At 42.7% G+C, this 26,833-nt stretch overlaps 1 protein-coding gene across 1 annotated transcript in view; it reads right to left on the bottom strand.

Moving 5' to 3' along the window:
* The window catches only part of LOC126465924 (lysosomal alpha-mannosidase-like), a 137,779-nt gene that overhangs the window by 25,616 nt on the left and 85,330 nt on the right, over positions 1–26,833 (bottom strand). The window contains exon 17 of the mRNA XM_050096386.1: positions 26,441–26,543. Coding sequence (XP_049952343.1) covers positions 26,441–26,543 — 103 coding nt within the window. The remainder of the gene's footprint in view (positions 1–26,440; positions 26,544–26,833) is intronic.

Genomic DNA, 26,833 nt, shown 5'->3' with positions numbered 1-26,833 from the left:
TCGTCATGTGGCTGAGGGTGACAATTTCTTGTCAAAGATTGTTACAGGCGATGAAAAATGGGTTCATCACTTCGAACCTGAAACAAAACGGCAATCAATGGAGTGGCGCCACACCCACTCCCCTACCAAGAAAAAGTTTAAAGCCATACCCTCAGCCGGTAAAGTCATGGTTACAGTCTTCTGGGACGCTGAAGGGGTTATTCTGTTCGATGTCCTTCCCCATGGTCAAACGATCAACTCTGAAGTGTATTGTGCTACTTTTCAGAAATTGAAGAAACGACTTCAGCGTGTTCGTAGGCACAAAAATCTGAACGAACTTCTCCTTCTTCATGACAACGCAAGACCTCACACAAGTCTTCGCACCCGAGAGGAGCTCACAAAACTTCAGTGGACTGTTCTTCCTCATGCACCCTACAGCCCCGATCTCGCACCGTCGGATTTCCATATGTTCGGCCCAATGAAGGACGCAATCCGTGGGAGGCACTACGCGGATGATGAAGAAGTTATTGATGCAGTACGACGTTGGCTCCGACATCGACCAGTGGAATGGTACCGAGCAGGCATACAGGCCCTCATTTCAAGGTGGCGTAAGGCCGTAGCATTGAATGGAGATTACGTTGAAAAATAGTGATGTGTAGCTAAAAGATTGGGGAATAACCTGGTGTATTTCAATGCTGAATAAAACAACCCCTGTTTCAGAAAAAAAAATGTGTTGCATTACTTATTGAACTGCCCTCGTAGTAAATGGGTAATTTCCCCAACTCCCACCAAAAAAAATTAAAAGTATTATGTGTCATGTAATATTTTGTGTAATGTAATATCTTGTATAGACACGTTCCACATCATTACGAAGTGTCGTATTCATGATCTGTTGAACAAGTACTATCTAATCTAATCTCCTTGTACATATTTTGCTTGCATGTCTTGTCTGTTTGTTGCATTTGTGTCTTCCAAAACGCCCACCCAGCCCATCCCGCTCCACGTTCAGGTGCCACAGCCGCAAGTGTTACATGCTACACAGCTAATGCAGATGTTTCATTTCCAGACGCAACAAATCTCTATGTTCCTCAACATGGTGCAGCAGCTACTGACCAACGCTGCGCACACATTGGAACAAGCACCACCTACCGCAACGCTACAGCTTTGCTGCCTTTTCGACGGTTTTGAGAACAAGACGAGGAAAGGCTCGAGCGATTTTTCCAGTTTGAAGCGCTCGTCATCGTTCACAATGTACCAGGTACAGTGAAACTTCCATATCTGTTATCAACAGTAGGAAGTGCAATGTTTAGGCTCCTATAAAAACTTTTTCCAAACACCACTCCAAGTGACCTGTGTTATGACCAAGTAGTTGTTTCGCTAATGAACTACACTACTGGTCATTAAAATTGCTACACCACGAAGATGACTGTGCTATAGACGCGAAATTTAACCGACAGGAAGAAGATGCTGTGATATGCAAATGATTAGCTTTTCAGAGCATTCACACAAGGTTGGCGCCGGTGGCGACACCTACAACGTGCTGACATGAGGAAAGTTTCCAACCGATTTCTCATACACGAACAGCAGTTGACCGGCGTTGCCTGGTGAAACGTGGTTGTGATGCCTCGTGTAAGGAGGAGAAATGCGTACCATCACGTTTCCGACTTTGATAAAGGTCGGATTGTAGCCTATCGCGATTGCAGTTTATCGTAACGCGACAGTGCTGCTCGCGTTGGTCGAGATCCAATGACTGTTAGCAGAATATGGAATCGGTGGGTTCAGGAGGGTAATAGGGAACGCCGTGCTGGATCCCATCGGCCTTGTATCACTAGCAGTCGAGATGACAGGCATCTTATCCGCATGGCTGTAACGGATCGTGCAGCCACGTCTCGATCCTTGAGTCAACAGATGGGGACGTTTGCAAGACAACAACCATCTGCACGAACAGCTCGACGACGTTTGCAGCAGCATGGACTATCAGCTCGGAGACCATGGCTGCGGTTACTCTTCACGCTACATCGCAGACAGGAGCGCCTGCGATGGTGTACTCAACGACGAACCTGGATGCACGAATCGCAAAACGTCGTTTTTTCGGATGAATCCAGGTTCTGTGTACAGCATCATCATGGTCACATCCGTGTTTGACGACATTGCGGTGAACGCACATTGGAAGCGTGTATTCGTCATCACCCCGCGTGATGGTATAGGGTGCCATTGGTTTCATGTCTCGGTAACCTCTTCGCATTGACAGCACTCTGAACAGTGGACGTTACATTTCAAATGTGTTACGACCCGTGGCTCTACCCTTCATTCGATCCCTGCGAAACCCTACATTTCAGCAGGATAATGCACGACCGCATGTTGCAGGTCCTGTACGGGCCTTTCTGGAGACTGAAATGTTCGACTGCTGCCCTGGCCAGCACATTCTCCAGATCTCTCACCAATTGAAAACGCCTGGTCAATGGTGGCCGAGCAACTGACTCGTCACAATACGCCAGTCACTACTCTTGATGAACTGTGGTATCGTGTTAAAGCTGCATGGGCAGCTGTACCTGTACACGCCATCCGAGCTCTGTTTGACTCAATGCCCAGGCGTATCAAGGCCGTTATTACGGCCATAGGTGGTTGTTCTGGGTACTGATTTCTCAAGATCTATGCACCCAAATTGCGTGAAAATGTAATCACATGTCAGTTCTAGTATAATATATTTGTCCAATGAATACCCGTTCCGAGCGACCACTACGGTCGCAGGTTCGAATCCTGATTCGGGCATGGATGTTTGTGATGTCCTTAGGTTAGTTAGGTTTAATTAGTTCTAAATTCTAGGTGACTGATGACCATAGAAGTTGAGTCGCATATTGCTCAGAGCCATTTGAACCATTTGAATACCCGTTTATCATCTGCATTTATTCTTGGAGTAGCAATTTTAATGGGCAGTAGTGTATTATGACCAACAAGTGAATGTGATAGCAGCTCGGTATCAATTTTTTTAATTCCAAAATACGGTCAGAACAAACTCATCGCGAATGGGTCACAGACTTTCAGAGTATGACACGAAAACGCAAATTCAAATGTGCTTGCGGTACTTTATATTTAGATGTTATGTTGCGTGATGCAATCGTGTACAGTGTACCTGATGTCAGACTCAGAGAACAGATTTTGAAACTGTCTGATCCATCATTTCAGCAGGTAGTGCAAATACTAGACCAATACGTTCCGGTGCCCTTTTGGCTCTTAAATTTGAGCGACCAGCTATTTGTCAGGTGGAGTCCCTTCGTTGCGTTCGTTCCATTCGGCGGTGGCAGCAGCTCGCCACTCCGAGTAAACAACCTTCCACTTCGCATAAGCAGTTCGCTAAGCAGGCAGCTATACAGGCAAACAGAATTAAGTCTTGCCCTCGGCGTTATTCGTGGTACAAACGCCAAGACTGCCCTCCTGACAGGCCCAGTGCTACACTTGTGGTAGGAAACGACATGTACAATCCATATGTTTGCAACGGAACAAACATAAGAATTCGGTCCCCTCACAAAAATCTAGTCACAAAGCCAATGTCATTAATGCGGAGTGCTTACACGACAATAACATCCCTGTAATGGACTGGCCTGCGCAGAGTCCTGACCTGAGTCCTATAGAAAACCTTTGGGTTGTTTTGGAATGCCGACATCGTGCCAGGACTCACCGGCCGACATCGATGCCTCTCATCTGTGCAGCACTCTGTCAAAAATGGGCTGCCATTCCCCAAAACAACCTTCCAGCACCTGATTGAACGTATGCCTGCAAGAGTGGAAGCTGTCGTCAAGGCTAAGGGTGGGCCAACACCATACCGAATTCCAGCATTACCGATGGAGGGCGCCACGAACTTGGAAGTCATTTTCAGCTAGATGTCCGGATACTTTTGATCACATAGTGTACTTTGCCTGCTATATGTCGCTCGCATACGCGAACAGTGACTTTTGCGGGGCTACAATCACGCAAGTGTGAGAACATATTGGCACTTGATTCTTTTGATTTGTTTGGCTTTAACATTCAGGACAATGTGTTGTCTGTCTCTGCATTCAATGCAAAAGACAGTGAAATTAGCTTGCTAAAAGAATTTCTGGAACCTTTTTCTGAAGCTAAAAATTTTGTTGCACATATTACGCTGAAAGACAAAGCTCAGCAAAAAATTATGCCAGGCCAGAACTGTTCCCATCACATTATGGGACGAAGTTGCTGCTGAACTTATAGAATTGCAAGATAATGGAGTTCTTGCTCCCATATCAGCCAGTCAGTGGGCAAGTCCACTGGTTTTGCTCCCCAAACCTCCAGGTCGCATTTGCCTCTGTGTTGACTTTAAGTCTACAGTCAAGCCACGCCCAGAGGATCTCATGGACAGATTAGGCGCTGGACGCTATTTTTCAAAAATTGATTTGCACGGCACGTATCTCCAAATACCATTGATGGAAAATCTGAAAAAGTGTGTATATTAATACTCATTTGGGCATGTTTAAATATTTGCGTTTATGTTTTGGCAGTGCTTCCGCACACTGTATTTTCCGACGGTTTTTGGAACAGCTGACTGCGCAATTGCAGTCCATCTATCGTATTCGGTTCAAATCGAATGCTGCACAAATCGCAGCTCCATTGCATCTCATTCGTCGCAAGAATGTCCCCTTTGTTTGGACAGATGAGTGCCAAGAAGCTTTTCAAAAACTTAAAGAGCCATTGCTCAGTGATCGATGCTTAGTTCACTTTGAACCTGACAAACCAGTTGTACTGCAGGTTGGCGCTCCCTCTTACGGAATCGGCGGAGTGCTTTCACACTGAATTGGTGATAAAGACAGGCCTAATGCTTTCGCATCAGAAGTGTTGTCCAAAGCTCCGTGTAACTATTCACAAACTGAAAAAGAGGCTTTGGCTATTGTGTATGGTGTCACCAAATTCCACCACTATTTGTATGGCAGAAAATTTTACTTAGTAACGGATCACAAGCCTTTGCAGTCCTCGTTTCATCCGGCGAAACCGGTTTCTGTACGAACTGCTCTAAATTACAAAGATCGGCTTTGTTGTTGTCTCAATACCAGTACGAGACTGTGTATCGTCCGACAGCTCAACATGGTAATGCGGACGCACTTTCGCGTCTTTAGATTGGCCCTGATACAGACTTTGATGCTTCTGCTGCACTTATCGTCACATAGATGCTCAGGATTCTGAATTGTTTCAGTCTATTCTGCTGAACTTTAAGCAAATGGCACAGGCCACGGAAGTTGATTTCGATTTGAACATTTTGCTAAAATATATTCGCACATCTCGGCCTTGTTCCTTGCATAGCGTAAAGAACTCTGTAGTGCGTCGAAACTTTGTCCGTCAGCATAGCCTTGCTGTACAGAAAGGTTGTAATTCTTGTTCAAAATGACAGTGAATAGTCACGTGTGTTGATCTCTAAGGCTTTGCAAAAAGAAGTGTTGCAGTTACTCCACCAAGAACACTGGGGGACTGTTCGTACGAAACAGTTAGAGCATCAACACTGTACTTTGCAGGGTATGAACTCCCCTAACAGAACAGATGACGCCACAGTGTCACAAATGTGCGGAAAATCGGTCGGCTCCACTACAAAATTTCTCTGCTTGGCCTAAGTTGCAGTCACCATGGCGACGTGCGCAGATAGACTTTGCGGCACCTTTTTGGCATACTCGATGGTTGATTGTGGTTGTCTCATATAGCAAGTTTCCTTTTGCTGTGCCAATGAACTCGACAACGTCAAGTAGCAAAATTCAGGTGTTGCCATCGATATTTTGCCTAGAAGGTTTACCTGAAATGATAGTGTCAGACAACGGCCCTCAGTTCACGTCAAATGAGTTTGAAAGATTCTGTGAACGCAATGGCATACAGTATCTGACTAGTGCACCGTTCCATCCACGGCCAAACGGCGAAGTGGAACGTTTTGTCAGAACCTTCAAACAGCAGATGGCCATACTTCGCTCTGCACACACCAGGGGTCAAGTATCGCTCCTGTTTCTCGTCTCATATCATTCGCACTCGAGATGGACCTTCGACGGCGGAATTGCTTCACGGACGCCGCCATCGAACACTGCTCCACCTGCTTCAACCTCCTCAGCATCCGGCACCGAAGAAAGGCCGCAAGTATCGCTTCGTGTCGCATGTTATTGTCTTTCACATTTTAGCGGCAACACACAGTGGGCGCGAGGCAAGATCGTCCGTCGACTTGGCGTTTGCATGTGCACTACTGGCCATTAAAACTGCTACACCAAGAAGAAATGCAGATGACAAACGGGTATTCATTGGACAAATATATTATACTAGAACTGACATGTGATTACATTTTCACGCAAATTGGGTGCATAGAGCCTGAGAAATCAGTACCCGAACAACCACCTCTGGCCGTAATAACGGCCTTGATACGCCTGGGCATTGAGTCAAACAGAGCTTGGATGGCGTGTACAGGTACAGCTGCCCATGCAGCTTCAACACGATACCACAGTTCATCAAGAGTAGTGACTGGCGTATTGTGACGAACCAGTTGCTCGGCCACCATTGACCAGACGTTTTCCATTGGTGAGAGATCTGTAGAATGTGCTGGCCAGGGCAGCAGTCGAACATTTTCTGTCTCCAGAAAGGCCCGTACAGGACCTGCAACATGCGGTCGTGCATTTGCTGAAATGTAGGGTTTCGCAGGGATCGAATGACAGGTAGAACCACGGGTCGTAACACATCTGAAATGTAACGTCCACTGTTCAAAGTACCGTCAGTGCGAACAAGAGGTGACCGAGACGTGTAATCAATGGCACCCCATACCATCACGCCGGGTGATACGCCAATATGGCGATGACGAATACACGCTTACAATGTACGTTCACCTTAATGTCGCCAAACACGGATGCGACCATCATGATGCTGTAAACAGAACCTGGATTCATCCGAAAAAATGTCGTTTTGCCGTTATTGCACCCAGGTTCGTCGTTGAGTACACCATCGCAGATGCTCCTGTCTGTGATGCAGCGTCAAGGGTAACCGCAGGCATGGTCTGCGAGCTGATAGTCCATGCTGCTGCAAACGTCGTCGAACTGTTCGTGCAGATAGTTGTTGTCTTGCAAACGTGCCCATTTGTTGACTCAGGGATCGAGACGTGGCTGCACGATCCGTTACAGTCATGCGGATAAGGTGCCTGTCATCTCGACTGCTAGTGATACGAGGCCGTTGGGATCCAGCACAGCGTTCCGTATTACTCTCCTGAACCCACCGATTCCATATTCTTGATTGGATGTCGACCAACGCGAGCAGCAATGGCGCGATACGATAAACCGCAATCGCCATAAGCTACAATCCGACCTTTATCAAAGTCGGAAACGTGATGGTACGCATGTCTCCTCCTTACACGATACATCACAACAACGTTTCACCAGGCCACGCCGGTCAACTGCTGTTTGTGTATGAGAAATCGGTTGGAAACTTTCCTCATGTCAGCACGTTGTAGGTGTCGCCACCGGCGCCAACCTTGTGTGAATGCTCTGAAAAGCATATCACAGCATGTTCTTCCTGTCGGTTAAATTTAGCGTCTGTAGCACGTCATCTTCGCGGTGTAGCAATTTTAATGGCCAGTAGTGTATCTTGTTTCAGGCCCAAATGGCTTGCAGTGCCGCCATCAAAATCAACTTCGTCTCTGTCATGTGCATGATGATCGTTCAGTGTCTCTTCCCCCAGATTCGCGGATCCAGCGGACAGCGCGGCCACAGCAGCCGCCAGAGGGTCTCATCACGATACTGCCGGACGAAGTGTCTGAAGTTCGATGCGGCTTTTCGCGGATGATGCTGTAGTATACAGAGATGTTGCGGAATTAGAAAATTGCAGCGAAATGCAGGAAGATTTGCAGCGGATAGGCACTTAGTGCAGGGAGTGGCAACTGACCCTTAACATAGACAAATGTAAAGTATTGCGAATACATAGAAAGAAGGATCCTTTATTCTATGATTATATGATTGCGGAACAAACACTGGTAGCAGTTACTTCTGTAAAATGTCTGGGAGTATGCGTGCAGAACGATTTGAAGTGGAATGATCATATAAAATTAATTGTTGGTAGGGCGGGTACCAGGTTGAGATTCATTGGGAGAGTCCTTAGAAAATGTAGTCCATCAACAAAGGAGGTGGCTTACAAAACACTCGTTCGACCCATACTTGAGTATTGTTCATCAGTGTGGGATCCGTACCAGTTCGGGTTGACAGAGGAGATAGAGAATATCCAAAGAAGAGCGGCGCGTTACGTCACAGGGTTATTTGGTAATCGTTATATCGTTACGGAGATGTTTAGCAAACTCAAGTGGCAGACTCTGCAAGAGAGGTGCTCTGCATCGCGGTGAGCTTGCTGTCCAGTTTTCGAGAGGGTGCGTTTCTGGATGAGGTATCGAACATATTGCTACCCCCTACTTATACCTCCAGAGGAGATCACGAATGTAAAATGAGAGAGATTCGAGCGCGCACAGAGGCTTTCCGGCAGTCGTTCTTCCCGCGAACCATACGCGGCTGGAACAGGAAAGGGAGGTAATGACAGTGGCGCGTAAAGTGCCCTCCGCCACACACCGTTGGGTGGCTTTGGAAGTATAAATGTAGATGTAGATGTAGACCCCATGGAGGCGGAACCTTCGCCTCTCGTTCCACCGATGGAGCTGGACCCGCCCACACCACAGCAGCCGCTGCCTTCTTCATCTGGTTCACAGCAGCAGAAGGTGGACGCGTACCAATCTGCTCGTTTCCCAAGAAACGTTTCCACCCGAGTGAAGGCTGGATTGCAGGGTACGGCTGGAAGCTTGATGTTCCCTGCAGCCACAGCTTCCAGCCCAGCGATGCGCCCACGCTGCTGCCTCCCCGGCTGTAGTCTCACTCCCTACACGACGACGGTCCGTCCCTTTGAGGGAGAGGAATATTCCGGCATATCGGCAAGTGCCGGCACTAAGTTGAAGTACAAAAGAGTAGAGAAGGAAGTGAGACGACATCAGCCAATAGCTCACTGACTAGGACTGCACCATGACAGCAGCAGCTGCCAGCGACGGCCGCACAGTATCAGGACAGTACAAGATTGACACTGTTAGCAGACCGGCACAGTAGTAGCCCAGCCCTAGAAGAGAGCACTATGATAGCCATTATTAGTGATCCACAAACTGTCATGATCATTGTATACAGCAAAGGACTCTCACCTGATTGCATGTCGCCCATCACGTGCAACACCGCTGCAAATTCTAAGTATTGTACTCAGAGTGGCAGATTCAACGTGCTCTCCGCCCAACCACTGCAGCACAACCTGTTGAGATGGATGAAGTCACGAGGGAGGAGGTAGGCACTGCATTTATTCCATACACAGGCGCACTCTCGGGGAAAATCGCCCGCATTCTGAAGAAACACCGGGTCGGAACTGTGTTTTGTCCTCCAAATAAAACACGTGCACTGGTGGGGAGCGCCAAAGATGACCTCGGTTTGAGGAAGGCCGGCGTGTACCAGATTCCGTGTCAATGTGGCAAGTCGTATATTGGTCAGACGATGCGTACCGTCGAGGATCGATGCCGTGAACACCAGAGGCACACTCGACTGATGTATCCGAGCAAGTCGGCGGTCGCTGAACATTGTTTGTCGGAAAATCACGCCATGGAGTATGACCGCACGAGGATTCTGGTACAGACGTCGAGATACTGGGACAACGTTGTTAGAGAGGCCATCGAAATTCGCACCAATGACGACCTCATAAACCGTGACTGTGCCTATAATCTTAGCAAGGCTTGGGAACCAGCGATCGGGTTAATCAAGAGTAAATCGAACAAACTTATAGTTGTGACGACCACGGCGGACAGAGCCATCACACCGACGTCATCTCAGACGCCGTCGCAATCTGTTCCACCGCGCGACCGTGGCGCGGGGCGCGGACGGCGGAGGGAGCGCGCCGCGGGCGGAGGGTATTTAAATCTGCCGCCGCCGCGACCGAACCCAGTTCCCTCTGAGCAGCCATAGCGTACGGATCTCCGTGCCGGCACGTTCACAGGAGCTCAGTCCGTCAGTTCACCTGATGATGGCGACATGTATGGTCGCCGAAATAATGTGCCCGTTGGACACTATAGACCGGCAGCACACCCGTGGATATTTTGATTATCAAATACGCCGAGAGAAACTCAAGAACCACACAATACCTGCATATTTAATAGGATCCCCACATGTGCTTGATGCTGACACATAGACTGCATTTGTTTTCGATATATCGGAAGAGAGACAGAGATGCGCTAAAAATCTTATCGAGTTCTATATCTGATGAAGTTATCGGAGCTTTTATAGTTTGTAATTTTTCTCTGTTGGATGGTACAGAATAACGATGATAGAATATTGGGGTGATAGACGTGAATGGACCCTGAGGGATGCAGATCTGCTTCGGACTGCAGTACCTGTATGATGTTAAAGTCTTTCTAATTTTCCAGATAAGAAACACCCCCGTAATTGTTCGTACTGTCTTTATACTACGTCATGTTGCACGAGCAGGCTTCGTTTGGTGCTGATCTTACACATCGTACACGGTTGGCAGAGCTACGACAACATGTTCGCATTTTCATTAAATAGTCAAAACACAGCCCTGTCGCACTAACTCAGCTTAGCCTGTTTCTACATGGGCTGCAGAATGTGGTAGATAAACCCCTCTCTAATTCCTGCTCAGTTCGACTTAAATTGGAACGTTCACATGTGCATAGCTGACAGGGTGGTTGGACAGAGTCTGAGGAGCAGTTGGAAGAGGCACAGGGTCTATCTAAAGCCACGTTGGAAGTTTATTGTAGCAGATAGGCTCGAAAAAGGTGACTCGTTTCGAGATATGCGAGTGCCAGAAATATGATTCAGTAGTGGCTATAATCATTAAAAGACTTTTCCATAGAATCCAACGCCGGTATGTGGTTGAATGGAAACACTTGATTCCAAATCGCAGACAGCATTTCTACTGGAAAACTTAGCACTAGAGATCTCTAAAGCCTGTGTACATTTCTTATGACCTCAATCAGCACACCATCTACTGTTTGAGATCATTCTCGATGAACTGTCGCCTATAACCCAGTCGATATATCGCAGAACTTCTGACATGGCATCGAGACAGAATGCATTACAAATACTGGAGAAACATCTAACAGCATCATGAAGGAGTTGCAAATACCGGCCTCAAGCTGTGTTCCTTAGCTGAACCATTTTCTGAATTCGGTGATTGTATTACGAGCTTACACCGCCGGCGACGTGTAACTGCACTGTTTGTCTGGTAATATACACTCCAGCGATCGCTACCGATATTCAGTGTCGCGGTATTTGTCTGCAAAAGCGACTTCATTCGGAGGTACTGTCATACCTCTACTTATAAGGCTGGTATAGTTTTTAATATGGATGTTGTTAGCGATTCTTGTGAGCACCTGTAGAACCAAGATCGAATATGATAGTAACATGGTTGTTGCGATCGTGATTTTAACATCATATTATGTATATAATCTTTCACTTTCTTGTAGAACTTTAACATACATAGGATAAGCTGGCATATCCATTCCACTATATAAAAGAGAAGCCGACAAATAAAGGGCATCGACCCCCGTCTGCAAATGTAAATGTAAACATGTACATGCAAAAACGCTGTACGTCTCCACACCATGTCATCGTACAGTGTGGGGGCAATTGTGTAGGTGCATGGTGAATGAGCCCCGGTTATCGTAAAGTCAAAATTTATTTTTAAAAAAATGAAACAGCGACCAACCATAAGTGTCGGCAAAGACATTAATTATGAATGCGCGGTAAGGCGTAAACAAATGAAAAAAACCATCATTCATATTTCTTTGTACAGGATTTTGTTTCACTCTCTCGTATGTAGAAGGATGGTTAAGATGTATAGCTCTAAGTATGAAGTATTACGAGTGTTATGTATTATATGTGAGTCTGAATAAGAGAAGACTTAACAGCAGTATTAAGTATTTTTGTTGAAGTGAAGGATTTTCTTCATTTTTTGACATGCACTAGTGTCCTTGAAATCGGTTGCTTGCACCTACAATTGAAATGTAAAAGAGGAAGTCCCAACAGCGTAAATTCGTACACACGGAACATTTCTAATAATGCAATTGTACTATACTTTAAATTTCTTTCCATTTATTTATTTATTTGATTATAAGGAAATACAGAAGCGTCCGATCTTACCCGTCGGCTTTGACCCATGACGTCACAAATGTAGCGGAAACGACTATAAACGACAATTCCAATATGGTGGATATAAAAACATTGCATACGTATTATCCAATATGGCGGATATAAAAACATCGCATACGTATTATAAACACTGAAATACACAAGTTTCACAAAAAGGCTAATGACTCTAACGGGACAAGCGTGGGAAATTGGGGGTTTTTGGGTGGGGACAAACTAAATATACACAAATGTAGCCACCGACCGCCATACAAAACCACGCAAAACAACGAAATAAATCAACATCACAAAACTGACCAAATACCAAAAAACACATTCCTATCCAGAATCGGACACTTCCCTTGACCTACGTAGCTCAACAGAACCTACCGATCACATCCTCCAATACAAAAAAAAAAAAACGAACACTTCCCTTACACCTACATACATCTACAACAGCTCCCAATCACATAAATTACGATCGAACACTTCCGTTGACCTATATAGCTCAACAGAACCTACCGATCACATCCCCCAACACCAACCTAAAAAACCAACACTTCCCTTACACCTACATACATCTACAACAGCTCCCAATCACATAAATTACGATCGAACAAAGATAATAATAAACAAGTGGTACTCGAGGCCAGGCAGGGGGGGGGGGGGACTGCGCCCCCCCCTGACCCCCCCCCCCCGCCAAAAAAAAACCTCCCAACCTAACCTCGTATTCAGGGCTACGCTACAGATCAATGTGTAGGTCCCTAACGTCACGGGTCAAAGCCGACGCGTGAGATCGGATGTTTCTGTTGACACAAAACACACAACAAAAACAAAAAAAAACGGAACTTACCTCAAAAAAGTTCCAGCCCCACAAACTAGATTGGCCACCACAATCACACACAAATGCACCCTAGCTAACCACTTTCGGCCTATACATTTTACCCACAGCCCTTAAAAAAACCCGAAAAATGCAATAGGCCTCTGGGACACTCTTCCGCTAACAGTACTCATCTAAATGAGACTGAAGGTTGGAAGAGCGCCTCTTCCCCCTCCCAAGAACTGACTTAACTGCCCCCCACATTCCCTCAATTGTGTTAGTGCAAGCCCCAGTATCATAATTCTTAAATTCTAGACTGTGGTTCACTACTAAATGATTAACTCCCCTGTCACCCAACCCCCTATAAGAAGAAAAAGCATCAGAAATTATTGTGGACCCGGGCTCTACATACTCCTCAATTAACCCCACTAATTCAGCCTTCGACCTCCCCTCCACAACCCTAAAAACACATTCAGTACCCCCACCCCCGTGAACAACAGCCCCCCACACCCAAAGACCAGCCACAGACTTCCCCCTCCCATACTTCCTTTTACCAAACTGCGACTCGTCCACCTCCACAAGCACCCCATGCCCACCCAACTTACCCCTGTACTTAATAAATTCCGAACACACTTCACGACAAAAGGAATACCAGTCTAAAACAGTCCTCTCACTCACATCAGTCTCAAACGCGCAAAAACTCTGTGGGCATCTATAACAAAAATAATATGTAATAAGCACAATCTCACGCATGCCCAATCTAGACTTCTCGAACCAGGTACCACGCCTTATAGAACGCCATACGCCATCTTTCTGGCAACACTACATGTATCCGTCGCTGGTCCGAGAGGCCGGAACTTTAACCAATTTCATCGCCTCAAGGCAAAGAGAACACTTAACAACTTCGGCGATTAAACCGAATAGTTGTAAGAACTTGATAAGTTCTAACGCTGTCTCGCCCATCATCGCCCTCAACCGAACACTATTAAGGCGGTCTTTCATATCCATTCCTAAACAAAAAACCACAACCAAATACACTCAATAACAAACTCACCCGACATACAGCAATGAGCATTAAATTAAAACAAACGAAAACCATGAACACACCACCAGAGAGCACCACAAACAAAAACAAGACTAAACTCCGCGCCGTAATGACGTCACACACCACAACACGCTTACGTCACGGGTCAAAGCAGACGAGTAAGATCGGAGGTTTCTGTTGACCCGATTATAATACAGTGGTAAGGGCTAGCAGTGCACACCATAATCTGTTCACATTGCTTATCAAATCCGTATGTATTTGGGTCGTAAGGCAATTACGTCACGCCAGTTACGCATGCGCAGAAGCTCCTTAAAACGTGCACAAGTGAAGGCGTGCTCGCGACCCTTATGCCAAGTTTCACCGAATCTAGAGCAGCAATATGTAGCACAGCGGTAGATTTAGCGCCATGTATTTCGGATTACCGCATCTACATTACAAGATGTCAAAAGTTAGGGTGTTCAAGTGCTCTTAGCAGCCACCACTGACTGTATCAGCAGCTCTATTTTACACAGACTCCATTTCCTTTGATCAACCCTTCCTATTGCCCTTATCGAATCAGCAAGACAATAAACGTGTGTACTAATACAGGAAGACTTTAAAAAAGTAAGGAGGTCCAGTTCATATGACTAAAGCGTACGTTTGGTAGCAGAATAATTTTGAACCCAACATCTAATTCAAAACGTAACAAGGTTTGATACAGTGACGTCTTCGAAGTACAATAGATACGCCATGTGTGAATACCGTCGAAGTACAATAGATATGCTGTGTTTGAATACTGTATCAAACTTTACGATGAGAAATACCAATTTTCCGTATAGTGTTATGCATTTACACTCTGTGCAAAATAAGTGCACTTCATATAATTTATTTGGCGCCCATTTGATAGTATTCACGATGTACGGCGTGTTTTTACCACTGCACTGCAAATCGAGGTGATATGAGTGAACCTTTGTTGTGAAAGGTATGTAATTAATTTATGTCATGTATGTGTCATAAGTCTCTGAGCTCAATATTGATTGTTCTTAGTAGTTCTTGACGAACATACGTGGAATTATACTCCCACATTTCTAGTGGGACTTTCATGGGAAGGGAGAGCTGTAGTGTACACTTAAGTTATTTACAAAAAGGTGTCATTTATTTCTGACACAGTGGAAATGCTTTTGAGTTGATGGGGGAACCAAATCTCAATGCAAAAGCGACAAAACAGTGCCTGGATCTACACTAGAGTATTCAGAACTCGCTTCACTATCCGTATCAGTGGCAAACAGGTCAGCCCCAAGGATTCAAGCAGGAAAAAGCGAAGAAATATTCCAGAAACAATTAACAACCCTCGGTGAGTAGGCATTCCCTACCACTACATAAAAGCAATAGAGGTTCAATCAACAAAAGTTGGTAATCACTACGTAACAATATAATTTAAACTCGTACAGAAAGGCGCAAACTATGTACATATAACATCATATCGAGAACTATGATGGCATAATTCTTGTAAATTGCAAGAAAACTAGTATTTGGACACACGCATTTAAGATAGACATAGTATTGCAAGAATCCCTCCATAACCCATTGCAGCTTGTCCTGAAATTAGACATCACAACAGTGTAGTCAGATTATCCTTTTATTCCACAACAAGAGAAAGTCCACTGCTGTTGCAGGATCAGCAAGTTATGACACACACCAATATAAAAATTCTACTAGTTACAAATATCCCATAGGACTACATAATACATACATGATTTGACACGCAGCTTTGTTTATGGACCACATTTCTCATAGTCAACCTTGAGATAGTAGTTAAGCAATGCTTAGATAATGTCTTTAATGCTAAAACCAGCCATCAGTTTACTAAAGCTTCATAGATAATTTTATCCAGAAGTCTAGTACGCACTGATTTATTGTCTAGACTCATTATCGCTATTATTCCTGACCCATAGACGTGGTATTATTGTTGCGGACTATTTGTGTAAAACTCATTCACGAGTGGAACAAGGAAAGCAGCCAATGACAGGGTACACTGTGCCACACAGCACAAGATGGGTTGTGGAATACAGTTGTAGATGTAGAATCTTACAGTCTGCAGTGAACTATGTGGCATTTTGAAATTTTCTGGTAGATTAAAATTGTGTGCCAGATCAGGGTACGAACCAGGAACCTTCCTTTTGTAGGCAATACTCGTACATACCAACTGGGATGAGCAAGTTGGTGATTTGTTCTTTTGCTGTTGTCAGAAACTAAGCTTTCTTTATCACTTTGTAACTGTGTACAAAAGTTAGTGTTAAAGTGTGTGGAAGCTGTGAGATAACAAAAGACAATAATGAAGATAATGGCATTCTGGATGTCATGTCAGATGAGATGTGTGAAGCTATTTCAGAAATGAAGAATAGAAATAGAAGATGATGGTGTTTCCATAGAAATGATTCAAGCCAGAGGAAAAGTTGTAAAAAAAAAAAAGAACATAAACTTCACTGTTGAATTTCATCTTTTATACAACGAAAACAAGTTAGTGTGCATGTTTTTAAGCTTTATGGGGATTTCAGATTAGATTAAATTAGATGCACATTTTGTTCTGTAGATCCATGGTGGAGAAACCCTCAAGAGTGTAGAACATGTCATAAAACAAGAATAAAAACTATATTTACAGTAAGAAATAGGCAGTGCTCTCCCAATAACTGTGTATGAAATATCTGGTTTGCAGATTATTCATGAATTAAAAAATGAAAAATAAAAATGGTAAATACAAACTCAGTTTTCTGATGTTAATCTACATATAAGAGTGTCAATGTAGAAAGTTAAAAGAAATTTGTAAAAGAGATGATGAGACATGAAAGAAACAAATGTTGGCATTAAAACAAAAACTAGAATTAACTGAAAGATTTGAGAAGAGGGAAACTGCTGCAGAACGAAGTGCTGATTATGGTACTGGAATTCAGACTGTTTGGGACATTAAAAAGAAAAAAACAGAAAATATAGGATTTTGTCAGAACATGTGATTCCAGTTCTGGACCATCTGCTTGAAAAAGTGCAAAGAGCTCTACATTTGATGGATTACATGCTGGTATTTTGCAATGTTTTATCCAAAAATGAGCAGAAGGTTTCATTATTTTCAGGCACAATGTGTGCCAAGAAGACTAATTTTTTTCATGAAGCTCTTAGGTTGGAGGGAGAATTTAAGCTCTAAGGTTGGAGGAGAATTTAAGCTCTAAGGTTGGAAGGAGAATTTAATGCTACACCTGGATGGATAACCAGATTCAAACAAACTAATGAGATTTGCAAACTTACTGTGCAAGGAGAGTGGGTTAATTCAAATGTTGCAGCAGCTGATTCCTTCTGAGAAGAGTTCCAAAACTTTATGAAAGAAGAGAATTTCATACCAGGCCAAATTTATATATAATGCAGACAAAAGTGGTCTGCAATGGAAATGTCTTCCAACCAGAACCCTTACTTTTAAGAGCAATGTTAAGAAGCGTGGACAGGTAGTGAAACTTTCAAAATCTGGTTCCACACACATTTTGTACCACAAGTCCAGCGATTTCTGGAAGCGAAAGGATTGCCACAGAAGACTGTTCTATTGTTCGATACTGCCCCTTCACATCCTGATTAGAGGTGATGGTCTCATAATAACTAAGTTTTTACCTTATAACATGACTGTCATTATAAATCCAGTTGATCAAGGCAGAATTGCATTGGTAAAATGGTGCTACTAGGTTGGTCTACTGAGAATGTTAGTTGATTAGGATAATTTGGTGGCATTCTGGAATAAGCTGATAATTTTGGATGCCATTCATGGGATTTCTGGTACCTAGCAGGAAGACCATCCAGTTACACTAGTTTGATCATGGAGAAAAATTCTTCCAGATATTGAAGAAAGTGATTTTCAAAGTTTCAGTAATAAAGAAATAACATCTGTACAAATTATGAATCGGGCAACAAGTTACAATGGTTTTGAATATGTTGATGACGAAAAATTGAATAAGAGGCTGAAAATTGATGAATGTGAACCACAGGGGCCATTGTTATTTAATGTGTTTGTTAATGATATAGGTGTTGAGAAGAAAATATTGTATGCTGATGACATGACAATACTAAATAGTGACCAAAATATGGAACAGCTTGAGAGAAGATCATACATATCTGCAAATGTCACAGCTCAATGGCTGTTGGAAAATGAACTGGTTATAAATCTAAAAAAAGGCTATGTATGCAGTGTTTAAAAACAAGGAAAAGGCTGTAGACATGGATTTAGAGGTTGATGGAACAGGGCTGGAAGGAGCAGATTCTGCTAGATTCTTAGGTATTCTTGTGGATAATGAACTGAAATGGGAAAAAAACATATTAATAATGTCTGTAAGAAACTGAGCTCTGTCATATTGTTAATGATGCAGCTATCACACTATTCAGACAAGAACCTTCTGTGTACAGTGTATCATGGACTTTTCGAACTATACTTACAGTATGGAGTGACTGTGTGGGGAAACTCAAACAAACAAGAGACAAAACAAGTGTTCACAGTACAAAAGAAAGCAATTAGGACCATTTTAAGAAGAAAGACCTCTGAAACGTGCAGAAACTGTTTCAAGAATTTAGGTGTCTTAACTTTTTCATCGTTGTATGTATATAAAAAACAATAATGTACATCACAAAAGGTAGTGAGGATTGGATTACAAATGCTAGTGTACACGCCCACAATACAAGGAAGAATGAAGTATGGAGCATACCCCACCGACTGGCAATGCTAGAAAAAGGACCCCAGTACTCTGGTATCAGACTACTAAGAAGTCTGCCTAAAAACCTGCAAGATAGCGTACTTCACAATGACTTTCCAAAGAAATTTAAAGACTATCTCATTGAAAAAGAGTTTTACAGTGTTGCAGAATACTTATGCCATTAAATTTGTATATATTGTTATTCATTATCAATGATGTAAAAATGTAAGCTAAAGGTGTAGAAAAATAAGTGATAATGAACGGTAATGCTTTGACATGTCCTATATTACATGTACATTTACTGTACACGATGTAATCTTACAGGATCAAATAAAATTCAATTCAATTCAATTCAATGGCTTCCAGTACAGGAGTGGTGCCAAAATTGTGACCACAGATTCATAATAAAACAGACAAGAGGACTGTGAATGTGAAAGTGGGGTTGAAGACAGTGACCTTGTTAGTCATAACACTGCATTCCAGTGTGTTGATACTCTTTTGAATTGTAAGGGCCAGAGGGAGTTTCAATGCCCATGACTTCATTCTACTTTTGAACAAAGACAACATGTTTGAAAATATCTCAGTTATTCATGTTTTTTGTTTGTTTGTGCCCCTTCTCCCCCATATTACCCAAACAATCTGAAGTGTACTGTAGTAATGTTTTTTCCCAGAACCTAAGTTAAATGGTTCCCATGGATGTGGAATAACTGGGAAAAATGTGATTCCTTATGCTCCTTTTGAACCAAATTTAATTAATACTTACACTTTTTATGGCTGTTGATGACTTATTGAAAATATGTATTCCTGAACAATGAAAGCTTTTCCAGACTGAAGTAGCCTAAGTGACTTCTGGTGTAGTTAGTGCCATTTTCATACAGGTGAAGTTACTCAGAATGGTAATCTTAGACATTCCATGGCAAAATCTACTGAACTTGACAAGCCCATCATTTCAGTAAGAATTATGAAAGATTGTCAAAAAGTTCTGTAACACTGCACACATGTTACCAATGTTTCATTTACTCTTAAACTATCTGCTACTCTTCAGCTCCAGTTCTGCCTGTCTCCTCCTTCACTATATTGCATATAACTACTTGATGTAATTATCTGTCTCTAGTAATAAGTATAGTTTGATGTCTGTATTACCAGGCCGTGCCTTTGAATTTTTTATTCTTTTCTCAATATCAGTGGAGGTTTTACATGTCATACAAATTTCTTGGGAAACTTTCCCACTTTGCTGAAGCAAGTTACAACCATATGCTGCTAGAAGGCTCTGAACTGTAGCATGTAACATGGCAGTATGTGTAATGTAACTTGTCAGTGCATGAAAAACAAATCCTCAAAAAACCAAAGGTATGAATTCAAAGAGTACATCCACACATGGAACACCCTCTGCTTCAGCATGACAGTCCCATACTACACATGAGTGCAGGGACATCAACAGCAATTCCATGCCTCAGAGCACTGCATCAGTCATCCACCATACAGTCCCAATTTGTCCCCATCTGTTTTTCATCTGTTTCCAAAACTGAAAGAATACCTCAAATAGTGATGAAATGGTGCAAGCAGAGATGAGGTTTGTGGCTCTGTCAACAAAGACAAACATTGTACAGTGATGGTATGAATAAACTGTTCTCTTGTTGGGAGAAACATGTTTCATCACCAGAATGATTATGTTGAGAAATAAATATGTAGTCATGAAGAATAAAGATGTATAATGGGTGTTAGTAAGGCTTTTTTTATTTAAAAAACTTTAATAATTGTCACACAAAAAATTCAAAGGTGTTAATTTCAGCACACCGTAGTACTTACTTAAATACACTGAAGTGCCAAAGAAACTGATATAGGCATTGCGTATTCGAATACAGAGATATGCAAACAGGCAGCAATGCCTATGCAAGATGACAAGTTTCTGGCACAGTTGTTAGGATGTTTACTGTTGCTACAATTGCAGGTTAGCAAGATTTAAGTGAGTTTGAATGTGGTGTTATAGTCAGTGCATGAGCGATGGGACACAGCATCTCCGAGGAAGCGATGAAGTGGGGACTTTATGACCATTTCATGAGTGTACCATGAATATCAGGAATCTGGTAAAACACCAAATCTCTGACATCGCTGCAGCGGGAAAAAGATCCTACAAGAATGGGACTAACTTTGATTGAAGAGAATTGTTCACTGTGACAAAAGTGCAACCTTCCACAAATTCTACATCTACATCCATACTCCGCAAGCCAACTGACGGTGTGTGGTGAAGGGTACTTTGAGTACCTCTATCGATTCTCCCTTCTATTTCAGTCTTGTATTGTTCGTGGAAAGAAAGATTGTCGGTATGCCTCTGTGTGGGCTCTAATCTCTCTGATTTTATCCTCATGGTCTCTTTACGAGATATACGTAGGAGGGAGCAATATGCTGCTTGACTCCTCATTTACATCTACATCTACATGATTACTCTGCAATTCACATTTAAGTGCTTGGTAGAGGGTTCATTGAACCACAATCATACTATCTCTCTACCATTCCACTCCCGAACAGCGCGCGGGAAAAACGAACACCTAAACCTTTATGTTCGAGCTCTGATTTCTCATATTTCATTTTGATGATCATTCCTACCTATGTAGGTTGGGTCAACAAAATATTTTCGCATTCGGAAGAGAAAGTTGGTGACTGAAATTTCGTAAATAGATCTCGCCGCGATGAAAAACGTTGTTGCTTTAGTGACTTCCATGCCAACTCGCGTATCATATCTGTCACACTCTCTCCCCTATTACGTGATAATACAAAATGAGCTGCCCTTTTTTGCACCCTTTTGATGTCCTCCATCAATCCCACCTGGTAAGGATCCCACACCGTGCAGCAATATTCTAACAGAGGACGAACGAGTGTAGTGTAAGCTGTCTCTTTAGTGGACTTGTTGCATCTTCTAAGTGTCCTGCCAATGAAACGCAATCTTTGGCTCGCCTTCCTCACAATATTATCTATGTGGTCTTTCCAACTGCAGTTGTTCATAATTTTAACACCCAGGTACTTAGTTAAATTGACAGCCTTGAGAATTGTACTATTTATCTAGTAATCGAATTCCAACGGATTTCTTTTGGAACTCATGTGGCTCACCTCACACTTTTCATTATTTAGCGTCAACTGCCACCTGCCACACCATACAGCAATCTTTTCTAAATCACTTTGCAACTGATACTTGTCTTCAGATGACCTTACTAGATGGTAAATTACAGAATCATCTGCGAACAACCTAAGAGAACTGCTCACATTGTCACCCAGGTCATTTATATAGATCAGGAACAGCAGAGGTTCCAGGACGCTTCCCTGGGGAACACCTGATATCACTTCAGTTTTACTCGACGATTTGCCATCTATTACTATGAACTGCGACCTTCCTGACAGGAAATCATGAATCCAGTCACACAACTAAGACGATACCCCATAGGCGTGCAGCTTGATCAGAAGTCGCTTGTGAGGAATGGTGTCAAAAGCTTTCCAGAAATCTAGAAATATGGAATCAACTTGAGATCCCCTGTTAATAGTGGCCATTACTTCATGCGAATAAAGAGCTAGCTGCATTGCACAAGAACGATGTTTTCTGAAACCATGCTGATTATGTATCAATAGATCGTTCCCTATGAGGTGATTCATAATGTTTGAATACAGTATATGCTCCAAAACCCTACTGCAAACCGACGTCAATGATATAGGTATGTAGTTCGATGGATTACTACTACTACCCTTCTTAAACACTGGTGCGACCTGCACATTTTTCCAATCTGCAGGTACAGATCTATCGGTGAGCGAGCGGTTGTATATGATTGCTAAGTAGGGAGCTATTGTATCAGCGTAATCTGAAAGAAACCTAATCGGTATACAATCTGGACCTGAAGACTTGCCCGTATCAAGCGATTTGAGTTGCTTCGCAACCCCTAAGGTATCTACTTCTAAGAAACTCATGCTAGCAGCTGTTCGTGTTTCAAATTCTGGAATATTCCATTCGTCTTCCCTGGTGAAGGAATTTCGGATAACTGCGTTCAATAACTCCGCTTTAGCTGCACAGTCATTGGTAACAGTACCATCGGCACTGCGCAGCGAAGGTATTGACTGTGTCTTGCCGCTTGTGTACTTTACATACGACCAGAATTTCTTTCGATTTTCTACCAAATTTCGAGGCAGTGTTTCGTTATGGAACCTACTAAAGGCGTCTCGCATTGAAGTCCGTGCCAAATTTCGCGCGTCTGTAAATTTTAGCCAATCTTCTGGATTTCGTGTTCATCTGAACTTCACATGCTTTTTCCGTTGCCTCTGCAACAGCGTTCGGATCTGTTTTGTGTACCATGGGGGATCAATTCCATCTCTTACCAGTTTATGAGGTATGAATCTCTCAATTGCTGTTGCTACTATATCTTTGAATTTGAGCCACATCTCGTCTACATTTGCATAGTCAGTTCGGAAGGAATGGAGATTGTCTCTTAGGAAGGCTTCTAGTGACACTTTATCCGCTTTTTTAAGAAAAATTATTTTGCGTTTGTTTCTGGTGGATTTGGAAGAAACGGTATTGAGCCTAGCTACAACGACCTTGTGATCACTAATCCCTGTATCAGTCATGATGCTCTCTATTAGCTCTGGATTGTTTGTGGTTAAGAGGTCAAGTGTGTTTTTGCAACCATCTACAATTCACGTGAGTTCGTGGACTAACTGCTCGAAATAATTTTCGGAGAAAGCATTTAGGACAATCTCGGAAGATGTTTTCTGCCTACCACCGGTTTCGAACAAGTATTTTCGCCAACATATCGAGGGAAGGTTGAAGTCCCCACCAACTATAACCATTTGAGTGGGGTATTTATTTGTTACGAGACTCAAATTTTCTCTGAACTGTTCAGCAACTATATCATCGGAGTCTGGGGGTCAGTAGAAGGAGCCAATTATTAACTTAGTTCGGCAGTTAAGTATAACCTTCACCCGTACCAATTTGCACAGAGATCTACTTTGACTTCACTACAAGATAAACCACTACTGACAGACACAAACACTCCACCACCAATTCTGCCTAATCTATCTTTCCTGAACACCGTCTGAGACTTCGTAAAAATTTCTGCAGAACTTATTTCAGGCCTTAGCTAGCTTTCTGTACTTATAACAATTTCAGCTTCTGTGCTTTCTATTAGCGCTTGAAGCTCAGGGACTTTCCCAGCACAACTATAACAATTTACAACTACAATTCTGACTGTTCCTTGATCCAAGCACATCTTGTATTTGCCATGCACCCTTTGAGATTGCAGCCCACCCCGTACTTTCCCGAGGCCTTCTAACCTAGAAAAAACCGCCCAGTCCATGCCACACAGCCTCCACTACCCATGTAGCTGCCAGCTGAGTGTGAAGGTATGTTCTCGAAACTTCAATAAAAGCCCATACAGAGCTACTGAGCGTCTCTCCTGCAAAGTCTTCCACTGGAGTTTATCTATCATCTCCGTAACACTTTTGTGATTACTAAATGATCCTGTAACGAAGCGCGCTGCTCTCCGTTGGATCCTCTCTATCTCTTCTATCAACCCTATCTGGTACGGATCCCACACAGGTGAGCAGTATTCAAGCAGTGGGCGATAAAGTGTACTGCTGCAGATTTCAGTGCTGAGCCATCAACAAGTGTCAGCATGCAAACCATTCAATGAAACATCATTGATATGGGCTTTCTGAGCTGAAGGCCCACTCATGTACGCTTGACTGCATGACACAAAGTCTTATGCCTCACCTGGGCCCATCAGCACTGACATTGGACTATTGATAATTGGAAACATGTTTCCTGGTCAGACGAGTCTCGCTTCAAATTGTATCGAACAGATGGACGTGTAGAGCTATGGAGACAACCTCATGAATACATGGAACCTGCATGTCAGCAGGGGACTGTTCAAGCTGGTGGAGGCTCTGTAATGGTGGGGTACAAGTGCAGTTGGAGTGCTATGGGACCCCTGATAAGTCTAGATACGACTCTGACAGGTGACACACACATAAGCATCCTGTGTGATCACTTACATCCATTCATGTCCATTGTGTATTCCGACAGACTTGGGCAATTCCAGCAGGACAATACAACACTCCATATCCCAGAATTTCTAGAGAGTGGCTCCAGGAACACTCTTCTGAGTTTAAACACTTCCGGTGGCCACCAAACTCCCCAGACATGTACATTATTGAGCATATCTGGAATGCCTTGCAACATGCTGTTCAGAAGAGACATCCACCCCGTGATGCTCTTACAGATTTATGGACAACCCTGCAGGATCATTGTGTCAGTTCCCTCCAACACTACTTCAAATGTTAGCTGAGTCTAAGCCATGTCATGTTGTGTCACTTCTGCTTGCTTGCAGGGGCCCTACACAATATTAGGCAGGTGTACCAGTTTCTTTGACTCTTCAGTGTATTTTGCAGTATACCTTCTAGTGAGTGACATCATTACCATTAGAGATGTTTCAGACTGACAAGTACAGTTTCCTTTTTTTCCTACAAGATACTTTTATGCTTCAAGTATTGCATGGCTTTTTTGTGGACTTTGGTCTAATCAGTTTAGTTTTGGGGGGAAACAGTTTTCAGATAAGGTAAGGACTTCATTAATAAATGTACTGCATTTTTATTCATTTTATGAGCATTCATTTTATGAGCACTGTATACATCACTCCAGTTAGTCTATTTGAATTTCCCAGGAGAGTGTGAACTGGGCTAAATACAATAAGAGTAAACCACAGACATTGTGAGGGCTCCATGTATAAATGGCAGATGGTTACTTTTACTGAGTGTGATTGCAGCGCTGAAAGACAAAAAATTCAACACATCATTGAGGTAGACTGCATTAGAAAGTACCACAGTGAGAGTTTGGATTTCCTGAATGGGACCAAAGAGGCCACTGATTATAGTAGCAATTTGAACATATGTTTGTGATGGGTATCTTGTTTTCTTATACAGAGATTAAGACTTTTGTGTCTTTGTATGTATATTTATATCTTTATTCATATTTATAGATATATTTTTCTTTGCATATTTGTGATCTGTCTGTAACTTTTGTTTGTATTCTTCTTCCACATTTACAAATTTATGTACCTTACTGGTGTCCATTATAAACTGTGATTCATGCCATGAGCTAAATAAATAAATTTGAGTTCTCTAAAATAATCAGATATGTAGGGCACATTAAATGGGCACAAATGAAGATAAATTTTGATGAATGTTTCACTTATGGTGTATGTCAGACTCAAATGATGCAGGTACTCAGCTTGTACATGTACATCTTTAACTGGAATGCTATAGTGGGCATATTTAAAAATGATACTTGCACACCTCATAAAATACTCCTGTTGTTAACTGCTTTGCTTGAAATTTGTATTATTGGCTTCTGTCATTTCTTTCTGTATGGAATGTTTGTGAAATATTGTTACACTCAATATATAACATTCTTATTTGTGTTTATAGTTCTACAGTCAGGTGATACTTGATGTGCATATTCAGACTGAGTGGTACTGCTGGGCAGAGATTAATTGAGATTGATTTCAGTATTAATCAGTTTAATTAAGAACCAACTTTATTTTAGTCTCCCCAAAGAAATTTACTCAGTGTTTATTATGGTGCGCTTTCTGATAATCAATTTCTATTACAAACGTGCGTATTTCCATGGGCTCGAGTGTCACATTAGGTATGTCTTCCTTGGACTGCCTGGTGGCTGATGGAGTACCTTCCTCATCAACCCATATCAGCCGTGTGTTGTCCTCCAGCCACTGGTTTCCACCCAGTGTTGTCTCTCTAATAGACGAGATACTGAATGGTGTGAATAGAGCCTGAAAGAGATGACAGTATGAGTCTCAAATTTGATGCGAGATGTTGAAGAAAGGGAAGTTGCAGAATGATACATCTGACAAAAATTATAATACAAACAATGGGAAGTCCAGGGTGGAACAACAATAATATGAAAAGGATAAATTGTTACTCGCCATATAGAGGAGACATTGAGTCACAGACAAGCAGAATAAAAAGACTGCTGTATGTATGCACAGATATATAGCAGTGTTTTCTTTGTGCCTGTGTGCCACTCAGTGTCTTCTCTGCATGGTACATAGCCATCTATCAT

This window comes from Schistocerca serialis, chromosome 1 (genome assembly GCF_023864345.2).
Source record: "Schistocerca serialis cubense isolate TAMUIC-IGC-003099 chromosome 1, iqSchSeri2.2, whole genome shotgun sequence".
Lineage (NCBI taxonomy): Eukaryota > Metazoa > Arthropoda > Insecta > Orthoptera > Acrididae > Schistocerca > Schistocerca serialis.
This window is presented reverse-complemented; position numbering and strand designations above follow the sequence as displayed.